The sequence below is a fragment of the Lontra canadensis genome, unplaced genomic scaffold (assembly GCF_010015895.1).
Source record: "Lontra canadensis isolate GAN:19392208 unplaced genomic scaffold, GSC_riverotter_1.0 scaffold66, whole genome shotgun sequence".
In the NCBI taxonomy this organism is placed as follows: Eukaryota; Metazoa; Chordata; class Mammalia; order Carnivora; family Mustelidae; genus Lontra; species Lontra canadensis.
This window is the reverse complement of record NW_022631060.1, coordinates 1,809,779-1,820,683: the sequence shown is the minus strand read 5'-3', so window position 1 is coordinate 1,820,683 and position 10,905 is coordinate 1,809,779. Positions and strand designations below refer to the sequence as shown.

General features: G+C 56.2%; 1 protein-coding gene across 3 annotated transcripts in view; it reads left to right on the top strand.

Annotated features, from left to right (window-relative positions):
- The window catches only part of VWCE (von Willebrand factor C and EGF domains), a 25,451-nt gene extending 15,038 nt beyond the window's left edge, over positions 1–10,413 (top strand). For 2 of the 3 annotated variants that reach the window (XM_032879151.1, XM_032879153.1), the window contains 9 exons: positions 677–762; positions 2,045–2,162; positions 2,679–2,764; positions 4,039–4,135; positions 5,453–5,535; positions 6,852–6,942; positions 7,025–7,107; positions 7,382–7,472; positions 9,750–10,413. In XM_032879151.1, coding sequence (XP_032735042.1) covers positions 677–762; positions 2,045–2,162; positions 2,679–2,764; positions 4,039–4,135; positions 5,453–5,535; positions 6,852–6,942; positions 7,025–7,107; positions 7,382–7,472; positions 9,750–10,354 — 1,340 coding nt within the window. In that variant the 3' untranslated portion in view covers positions 10,355–10,413. The remainder of the gene's footprint in view (positions 1–676; positions 763–2,044; positions 2,163–2,678; positions 2,765–4,038; positions 4,136–5,452; positions 5,536–6,851; positions 6,943–7,024; positions 7,108–7,381; positions 7,473–9,749) is intronic. The other variant, XM_032879152.1, reaches the window with a different exon arrangement.
- Positions 10,414–10,905: the final 492 nt, after the last annotated feature.

The following is a 10,905-nucleotide window of genomic DNA, read 5'->3' as shown; positions in this document are numbered from 1 at the left end:
TTCTTTCTTTCTTCCTTCCTTCCTTCCTTCCTTCCTTTCTTTCTTTCTTTCTTTCTTTCTCTTTCTTTTTTTTCAAAGCCTCGGACCTAGTCTTAGGTATCTGAGGCAGTCTCTTTTCCTTTCCTTTCCTTTCCTTTCCTTTCCTTTCCTTTCCTTTCCTTTCTTTCTTTCTTTCTTTTTTTTTTTTTAAGATTTTCTTCATTTATTTGACAGAAAGAGCAAAAGCAGGGGGGAACAGCAGGCAGAGGGAGTGGGAGAAACAGGCTCCCCAAGGAGCAGGGAACCTGATGCGGGGACTTGATCCCAGGACCCTTGGATCATGACCTGAGCTGAAGGCAGACTAACCGACTGAGCCACCCAGGTGCCCCGGGACAGTCTCTTCATTTCTGCTTTTCTGTTACTCTTTAGTGATTCTGGGAGTCCCCTCCCTTTTTGTTTAAGGGTCTTAGTCTACATGTGGGTCTTAGTTTCATTCCTGCGTCAGTTTCCAAGCAGCAGTGTAGTTTCCATAAGGAGGGGCTTGGGAGGGAGTGGCTGGCTCCTTGAATGGGGCACATGCTGTGGACATGGTGGGAGGATCTTAGCTTCCCCAGGGCCCCCCGACCCACCGTTCTGCTTTCTCTTTAGCTGCCCCAGCCCAAAGACCTTGAGCTGCCTCTCCCTTTCTCCCCCGCAGTGAGATGCTATTTCCATGGCCGGTGGTACGCAGACGGGGCTGTGTTCAGTGGGGGTGGTGACGAGTGTACCACCTGTGTCTGCCAGGTAGGTGGGTGCAGGAGACGGCTGGGTGCAGGGCTTCCCGAGCATGCCTCAACCCGGAGAATAGGAGCTGCCGTGTGGCAGAAGGGACACGGAGGAAGCAGAGACATTACGGGGACCTGCGTTCACCAAGGCCTTCCCACCGTCCCACCGTTCTCCCTTTAGTGGAGCTATTTATAGAGCACCTACTGTGTGTCTGGGGCAATGTTGAGTGCTGGGGGCACAGCTAAACACAGGACAGCCCCGGTCCCTTCTTCAGGGGGCCCACAGCTTAGGTGGGCCACGGGCAGGTGGTGGCGAGGGTTCCTGACCAGAGGGGCAAGCTTCTTGGAGTGAGGGGAGCTAAGCAGAGATCTGCAGGGTGAGGGACTTACCAGAAGAAGAGCCAAGGCAGGGGTGCCTGGCAGGGGGCAAGAGCATACACCTGTTGTCAGGTCTGGCAGTGTAGGATATGGGCAACGAGTCAGGCAGGAGAAGAGACTGCAGATGGGGGGTGCTTGGGGTTGGGGTCTGAGAAGCAGGGCCCCGGGGCGGGATTCTTGTGTAAGGGATTTTCCAAAGATTTGCAGGAGGAGCCAGCCAGGGAAGCGGGACCTGGCGGGGGGTGGTGGTGGTGAAGGGGTGGGGGAAGGAGCCAGGTGACAACGGGGTCTCAGGCTGATCCTGTGGGGAGCTCTGGAGTGAGTTGCACAGCCAAGAAGGGTGTGGCCAGAGGCCAGGGAGCTGCACTTGTCTGTATTCTCTCTGCTCCCAGGGAGGGGAGTGGGGGGGTGAAGGAACCATCCAGGTACCTGGAGGGCCCGTTCCCTGTCAGCCAAGGGCAGTACTTGGGGGAAGGGGTCTTGGGGAGGAGGGGGCCCCATAGTCTCTGCCTCAGACTCAGTCGTGAGGGGCTTTGCTAGCCTGGCGGAGGGCTCTGGGCTCGGCAGAGCTGCTGATGGGTTCTAGGTTTGGAGCTGTGCGATCCCATCGGTGCATGAGAACTTTCTCTGGCTGCGGAGTGAAGGCAGACTGGAGTGAGAGCTGAAGTGAGGGCATGAGGGGCTGGGGTGCAGCCAGGTCCAGCAGGGACCCCCATTCCAGCAGCCGGGACATCCCGGAACACGGTCCCAGCCTTCCCCCCCAACCTCCTGCCTCCCACCCCCACTCCTACTCCTTCTGCTCCATGAAGATTCTTTGTCACTTTTAGGAGGGTGACAGCAGCCTTCTAGGCTCCTCTTTAGCTTTCGGATGGCCCAGGGCTGGGGAGCTGCCCTCACAGCCTGTGCCCTTGGTTCTCTTCCAGAATGGGGAAGTGGAATGTTCCTTCACACCATGTCCAGAACTGGACTGCCCCCGAGAGGAGTGGTGGCTGGGCCCTGGACAGTGCTGTTTTACCTGCCGGGAACCCACACCCATGACAGGTGCGGCCCCTCGGCCCTGCTTGCTGGCGTTCTGCCCGACACGGGGCCTGGATGCCCTCCAAGAGGCAGGCTGCGTGGCCCCTGAGGAGATCGTGTGTGTGCGTGTGCGTGTGTGTGTGTTTCAGGAAGCGTGTCTATGTGTGAGTGTGCCCGTGTGTGTGGGAGTGCCATCTGCGTGTTTGTCTCGGAGTGTGCGTGTTTGTGTGACGGGCCCGTGTGCGAGTGTGCGCACTTATGGGTTCGGAAGTTGGCATCTGTTTGCGTGGGCCTGTGTGGAACAGGCGCGTGTTTGGAGGGAGCACCCCCGCCCCCAGCCCACAGCTGGGCCGGCAGCTGTAGGCAGCCCCTGGGCCCAGCAGGGGGCGGAATGGACACTCATCGGGACCATCTGTGTGGCATGAGCAAGCCCAGCGTCTGTCCTTGGGTGGGGGTCGCCCTGTAGGTTGGGCAGGCATTAGGGACCCTCCTCAGCCCTTGTGCCCCACCGCGCTTTCTCCCTCGTTGTCCCCTGGCCAGGCTGCTCTCTCGATGACAACGGGGTTGAGTTTCCGATTGGACAGATCTGGTCTCCGGGTGACCCCTGTGAGTTATGCATCTGCCAGGTGAATGGCAACCTGCACGCCTTCAGCTGCTCCCCCAACCCCCAGCTGTCCCCGCCTCGCCCTGAGCAGAACCCCTTGGCCCTGACCGGGTCCTCCCTGCCGCTCCCGAAGCGGTCCCCCTCCTATGCCGGCAGGTCCCATTTGTACAGAATGGGGTGTGAGCCGCTGGTCCGGGAGCAGTCAGGGTCCCAGGAGCAGGATTTCCCTGGGGACGGATAACCGAAGGAGTGGGATGGCCCGAGGCTCCACGGTTCAGGTCTTCCCTGTGAAACTGCGGGGTTTCCTTCACAGACCTAAAGCTGTGACCTCAGCTCGGCCGAAGCGGGTCAGGAGACGGGTCTTAGAGTTGATGGGCCCAGAGGCAAACAGCTGCTTACCAAGGAACAGCCTGGTTTCCGCTCGCTGTTTAAGCACTCACTGGCTTTCCTTTCTGCTTTAGAAGAGCTTTTAGATCCTCGGAGCTTAGAGCTTTATCTCTCAAAACGAGGGCCATGCCCCCGGGGGGTGTCTGCTGGACACACAGACTCTCCGTGCTGCTCAGACCTCTGCACTCAGAATCTGCATTTTAATCCCCCGGCTGACTGGTCTGGCCGTTGGCATGTGAGAGGCACAGGCTTCACGGGTCTCCGATGTTTGTGAAAAAGCCCGAGACCCTTGCAAAACTTGGAAGCATTTCATCGGAATTACAGTTGGGAGGAGGGCACATCCGCTCCCTCTCCCCTTTATGACTGATCCAGGGCCCTCATAGTACTAGAAAGCAACACAAAGGCTTTGTCAACATTCAGAATCTTAGAGACAAAAAAAAAAAAAAAAAAAAAGGAAACCATATGTGGTGCTTTTGTCTTCTGAAATAGACATTTCCGGTGGAATAGTTTTCTATAAAAATAGGATTTTATTGTACTCCATAGGTTTGGGGTGAGCGAGGGTCCAGGGAAAAGCTGAGAAGAACTTGGATAGGCTGGTGTCGAGCTCTGGCTGCCACTAGAGAGGGACAGGAAGCCACGGAGACCAGAGCCCCGCTCTGACCTGCTCTCTCCGTACATTAGGAGGCTCTCGTGGAAGGCTCACACCCCCTTTCCCCAGTAGCCGGCCCTCTTTGTGGGGGACCTGCCACCCCCCAGCGGCATCATGGCGCCCTTTGGGCCAAGCCTCGGCCAGTGTGCAATGCGGCCCTTTCTTGGAGGTGGGGGTGGGCGTGCTGGGAGGCTGGAGCGAGGCAGGGAGGCGGGGCCGGGGTTACAGGTGGGGTCTGGGTGAAGTTCTTCCTCCTTCAGGCAGATGGCTCAGTGAGCTGTAAGAGGACGGACTGTGTGGACTCTTGCCCTCACCCAATTCGGATCCCAGGACAGTGCTGCCCGGACTGCTCCGCAGGTAATTTCCTGCTGGCGGGGGGCGGGGTGTGTGCAGCACAGCATCCCCTGCTCCCCTTGGCAGAGATGCCTGACACTGCCCCCTGCTCCACACACATCTGGGCTCACCCTGCAGCGGGCTCCTCCATGCAAAGCTTGGGCCCCACAGGCTTCATCCCCACAGCCCCACAGGGGATGTCCCACCGGGCAAGCCCACCGTACAGATGAGGAAGCCGGGCTTCAGAGATCTAAATCTGTCTGCCCAAGGCCAGCCCTCTCTGGGTGCTGGAAGCAGATACAGACATTCTCCGAGCTTCCATCCTGGGTGGGGGTGACCAAGGAACCATATGAGTGAAACAATTAGGGAACAGTGAGAGAACTTAACAATGCCACTTTATTTTCTTTAAAACACTTTCTTTCTTTCTTTTTTTTTTTTAAGATTTTATTTATTTATTTATTTGACAGACAGATAGAGAGAGACATCACAAGTAGGCAGAGAGGCAGGCAGAGAGTGGGGGGGGAAGCAGGCTCCCTGCAGAGCAGGGAGCCCAATGCAGGACTCAATCCTGGGACCCTGGGATCATGGCCTGAGCTGAAGGCAGACACTGAACCAACTGAGCCACCCAGGTGCCCCTGCTTTATTTTTTTATACCAATGTTCCCCTTTTCCATGATTTCAAAAGTAACATTTTATTGAAGTACATACAGCAAAAATAAAAATAACTAAAAAGGGCCCCTTATCACTTTTAGCCTCATGGTTTTGTTTTTCTGATCTCTTTCAATGAAGTATCTCTGTTTCTGTAGGCCGCAGGTTTGTAACATGTACCTGTATCTAAGAAATAACATACTGATGTTCTAGAACATTCCCCTGATGTCCTATCACCTGCTTTCATTCTTCCCAGGATGTGATAAATGTCCTCAAGGTGGCAGCATTCAGATCAGACCTCAGCGGGCTTGGGGAAGCTGAGGGGAGAGATGTGGGGGAATGTTCTGGAAGGTGGGGACTGGGTGAGTGGGTTGCTGGGGGAAGAGCAGAGAGGATGGCTGTAGTGCCTGGGCCGACAGTCCCTCTGGCCTGATCCTGCCCAAGAAATGCTCCCTTCCTTGGAAGGGGAGACACTCTGACCCCTCTGCTAAACCCAGTGCAAAGAAAACAAAAACAAAAACACCCAATCCAGACCTGTGTTTTGTCCCTTCCCCAAACCCTGGGGATGACTGCCTGGGGAGGCAATTGGCCTGACCTTTGTTACTCAGAAGACTCTCAGACCTTCGCCCTTGGCAGGAGCCTGGTCACCAGCCTCCTATCCAGCGTGCACTCACCCTCATGCTCTCTCTGGCAGGCTGTACCTACACAGGCAGAATCTTCTACAACAACCAGACCTTCCCGTCCGTGCTGGACCCATGTCTGAGCTGCATCTGCCTGGTATGGCCCACTCGGCCCTGACCCCTGTCTATGGAACCTCCCCACAGGCTCACACCAGTTCCAGAACCTTGGACGCCCATCCAAAGCCCCGCACGGGGAAGGTCATTCTAGGTCACGGTGAAAGTTGACTCCCTCTAGCCCTACCCATGGTCAATCTTTTTTTTTTTTAAAGATTTTATTTATTTATTTGTCAGAGAGAGAGCGAGAGCGAGAGCGAGCACAGGCAGACAGAATGGCAGGCAGAGGCAGAGGGAGAAGCAGGCTCCCTGCCGAGCAAGGAGCCCGATGTGGGACTCGATCCCAGGAAGCTGGGATCATGACCTGAGCCGAAGGCAGCCATTTAACCAACTGAGCCACCCAGGTGTCCCCCCCCAGGATCAATCTTTACCAAGGGCCAGAGAAATCTTTTTAATCTTGTCCCATGAAAGTCCTCTGCCAGGGGGCATCTTGGGGGCCCCTTATAGTGTAATGTGGGAGTGTTCCCTGAGGGCTCAGGGGAGGGTCTCAAGCCCAGGGCTGAGCCACCATCTTTAATAGACTCCCATTATGGTGCTCTTGCCGTGGGCCGGTCTGGCTCTCGGCCGTTTCCCTGCATGAGCTCAGTTAATCTTGGGGAGAATCCTATGAGGTAGGAGCCACCGTGTCCTCCATCTGTGGGTCAGAAAAATGAGGCACAGAGAGATGAAGTCATCCTTCCCTCAAGATCCTACAGCCAGTCCTGCTAGTCAGCAGAAGTGCCAGGAGTTGAATCCTGGTGTTCTGAGTCTCTGCTCTGGGAGGCGCACTTGGCCTCTAAGCCAGACTGCCTCTCAGTCTGAAAAAGCATGTGGGACTGTTCGTATGATTCAGATTGGGAAAACGGCTGGGGGTGGGGCGGGGGGCTGGCCTTGCTGCTTGTGCTGCAGGAAACGTTTGATGCAGGGGGAGCCCCTTTGCTGGCAGTGGGTGAAGATGCAGCGTGGAAAGGGACAGGGTCCGCCGGATCAGAGGACCTCAGGGCGAACATCTGGGCCTCTGAGTGGCCCTGTTCATTCATGGGCTTTGTGGAGCTCCAGGCTTCCAGGTCCTTCTCTCTCCTTGGTTTTTGGTGCTCACCCTTCCTGGGTAATTCGTGGGTTTGTTCAGCTGGGGCCTGGTGACAGATGAGCTGCCTTGTGGGGCTTGCCCTCTGTCAGGAAGACAGATTCTGAGTGAAGGAACCTGTCCCCGCACCCTGGGGGCTCCAGTGGGTGCTTGATGGCTCTGTGGCTGTCCTCCCAGAGGGTCCTGGCGGTGGCCCAGAATAAAGGGCCTCGTGTGTTTTCTGTGTCGTGCAGCTGGGCTCTGTGGCCTGCTCCCCCGTGGACTGTCCCATCGCCTGCACCTACCCTTTCCACCCTGACGGGGAGTGCTGCCCGGTGTGCAGAGGTGAGTGGGGGAGCCACCGCCCCACGCCCGAGGCGCCTGGGAGGCCTCGGCTCTCACGGGCCGGTCTCCTCTGCCCCTGCAGATTGCAACTACGAGGGAAGGAAGGTGGTGAATGGCCAGGTGTTCACCTTGGATGATGAGCCCTGTACCCAGTGCACATGCCAGGTAAGCTGGGCCTGGGGACTGCTGCTTGCCTTTTGTCCCTTTGCAAAATGCTGAGTCCCCTTAGCACACAGAAGCCCATCTTTCTCCCGCTTCCCAATTTTAAATAACAGCCAGAATACCTTTGGATTCGATGGTACCCTCCCTCTTTTGGGTTCCTTAAAGCCTCCATCCCAGGATATTTCTGTGGGTGGAAGAGGGCACTCTTCCGTGGGGGCACTGTTCCGGGAGGGGTGATGATCTGGGCTTCCTCATGTGTGTCCTTGTGCTTCCCCAGCTGGGAGAGGTGAGCTGTGAGAGGGTCCCCTGCCCACGGGCCTGTTCTGAACCCTCTGGGCCCCCCGGAGACTGCTGTTCCTCCTGCCCAGGTAAGCGGACCTCTGGGTCCTGAAGCTTCTCCACTGTCTTCCTGCACTTTGCTCTTCTTCCCAGAAACCTAGAACTTGTAAAGGGCTGGATGTGCAAAACCCAGGCTCAGAGAGGGAATGTGTTTTGCCCGAGGTCACACAGCCAGCATGTGGCGAGGACACATGGTTGGGCCCTGTGGTTAGCAGGTAGACTACTGGGTGGTGGGGCATTGAGAGCCCTGTGGGGCCTCCTGGGGAAGGACAGCGTGTCACCAGACAGGCGTCCTCACCTGATGGGGTCCTCGAGAAACAGGAAACTCATCATGATGTAGCTGGTTCCCCATACTCCCGCAAGCTCTGCACTGTGTGTCTTGAATTTTTCTGATTTAACATGTCCATAGAGTACCTTAAATGTAGCTATTTTATGCTTCTTTTTTTTTCTTTTTAAAGATTTTGTTTATTTATTTGACAGACAGAAATCACAAGTAGGCAGAGAGGCAGGCAGAGGGGTGGGGGGAGGCAGGCTCCTTGCCGAGCAGAGAGCCCAATTTAGGGCTCGATCCCAGGAACCTGGGATCATGACCTGAGCCGAAGGCAGAGGCCTTAACCCACTGAGCCACCCAGGCACCCCTTTATGCTTCTTTTTAAAAAAAGATTTTATTTATTTATTTGAGAGAGAGAGAGCACAAGCAGGAGGAGGGGTAGAAGGAGAAGCAGACTCCCTGCTGAGCAGGGAGCCTGATGTGGGACTCGATCCCAGGACCTTGGGATCATAACCTGAGCCGAAGGCAGACGCTTAACCACCTGAGCCACCCAGGCACACCCTGCTTTATGTTTTTTAAGTTTCCAGGAAGACAGTGAATTTTTCTACTGTTTCTGTGGTCTGGATTTCCTCTTTGATAAAATACCTGTTTAACTCCTTTGGCCTTTTGAAGAGGATCCTCTCTATTTAGGGTCACTTTTGGGGTCAGTGGCTGGAGAAGCGCAGCCCTCAGGACTGGTGGGGGCTGGAAGCCTCCCGAGCCCCTCTGGCCCTGTTGTTGAGAACCCTTGATTTGTAGATTTTGCTTCCTGAAACTGCCACACGCTTCTCGGCAAGCTGATGGTTATTCTCTCTGCTGTCCCGAGGCTAAGCGTTCGCGAAGAAGCAGGGCCGCGTCCGGAGCATGTGACCTGTGTTACCTCCTTTGTCTGCTCCCAGGAATGTGGCTGCTGTGGTTATATCTCCATTTAACAGAGACCCAGAGAAGTCAGGTTTATGTCTTAAGACTGCTCTCTAGTTGGTGGCGCTGGGCTCAAGCCCAGGTCTCCCTGATTCCTTCCCCTGTGCTCTGCTGCCTCCAGATGGGGAAACAGAGGCATAGGGAGGTGAGGTGCAGCGCTGGGCCCCTTCTCCTGGAACACACTGCTTCGGCTGCGTTTGCCTCGCACCTCTTCCTAACAAGAGCTCCATATAAGGAGAAACCACTTTTTGTGGCGGTGGAATGTGAATGGTTTCCTTTTGGCAATTAACAAAAGCCACAGTTTTCATGACTATAAATCACTGTTCCATTCACACACTCCGTGTACAAGCCAGGGCCTTTAGGCATGTTCAGAGTTGGGGACCGTCCTCTGGGTGATTTTTAAAATATAATCATTCCTGGTTTTCTGGGTTCGACCACATCTGTCTCCTCCTGATTGTACCTTTCTCCAACACTCCTCCTTCTTTTTGTTCTTCCCCACCGTGTTCTCTTTGCCCATCATCTTCCTTTGCTTTTTCTCCTCCCGTATATGAAGCCGTTATGATATTCCAGGCTCCAGGCTGAGATTTAAAAAAATTTTTTTCAACAGACTTGGTTTTTTTAGAGCAGTTTAAGGTTCCCTGCACAAGTGAGCAAAGGCGGGAGAACCTCTCCTACTCTCAGCAGCTTGCGTGCAATGGAACGTTTATTACGATCAGTGAGCCTCCCGCCCTGGCACATGGTAGTGAGCCGAAGTCCGGGTTAACTGCAGGGTGTGGGCTGGGATTTCCCACGCACCATTCATTGAGTCTTCAGAGTGGCCCTGTAAGTCGTTAGGATGCCCATTCTATAGATGGGAACACGGAAGCCCAGTGGAGTTACGCACCTCCTACAAGGTCACACAGCCAACGCTTGGTAGAGTGAGTTGGGCGGACTGCCTCCTTCTGCTCCTGGTTCCCTCTTGGTCTTGCCCTGGAGGCAGGGGCCACTGGTCCTCAGCAGCCATGAGAGGTCTCTATCCCCGCCGTGGCCGTCTGGGGGAACCCCAGGGCATCTTGTTTCCTCTACCTCTTCCTAGATGCCCCAGAGAGGAAGTCCGCGGAGGTCAGCAAAGCAGCTCGGAGTCCCCGTGGAGATGCCGAGGCCCCGATGAACTGTAGCTCCTGTCCAGGCCCCCCGGCGGTGTTGCCTCAGAAACCAGTGCCCCATGTCCTCCAGCTCCTCCTCAGAACGAACCTGTCTAACGTGCAGACTTCACCCACGAGCCCCTCAAGAGCCCGGGCCTCGCCTTCACCCCCTTTGGGGCCTGAGGGTACATTCCCAGGGGAGCCCGTGGCCTCCTGGCCCTCACTAGGGCCTTCGATCCCTCCAGGAGCCTCCACTCTACCTCCAGCCTCTCCCGGGGCTCCTGGGCCTCCTCCTGTTACTCCAGAACCGTCCGCCTCCACCTCTGGGGTCCAGACAGGGGCCAGAAGGTCTTCTTCACCGGCCGTTCTCCTGACTGAAGCTTCAGCCCATTCCACGACGGCCCCCAGCCCCTCAGAGACCTCCGCCACCCTCCTCAGGCCTCGCAGACCCTCTCCCATCGCCTCCAGACTCTCTGCGGTCCTTACAACCACAGCCAGCTCCAGCCCCCAGTGGCCCGCTGCAGGGACCTCACGGGAGGACGAGTCCACCGGGTAAGCAGGCCTCCAGGTCGGGGCCCTGCCTGGGAGACGCTGGACAGAGAAAAGGGCCAGTGGCTCTGGAAGCTAGCAGGGAGGCCCTGGGGCGAATGAGGCCACTGACGCCGGACACTCACTTCTGACCTCCGGCTCCTGGAGGGATGGGAAGTCCCCAGGACCCCTCGCAACCTCGTCCCCAAGAAGCATTTGGAACGTCCTGTGAGAATGGCAATCAGTACTCTCCATGGTCAGTATCCTCCTTGGACAGCACTGCCGTCCTGTCTTTTGAGGACGGCCGGGGTTGCTGAGCTCCCCACTTTGGAGGAGAGGAGTCAGTGAAGGCCCTGGATTCCCCTGGGACTGGGCCACCAGCTGTCCCGTGTCCCTCCCTGAGGTTTCCTGATTAAAAGCCTGTGTCACTCTCCCCAACACTGCCCTGCTCACTCACTTCTTGCCTTTGGAAAGGTGGGGAAACGTCACTCCAAGCCCACGGGTGCTAAACCAGCACCCCACCTCAACCCTCCAGCTCGGGACAAAAACCAGCACCCAACTGGGGTGGCGTGGGGTGGT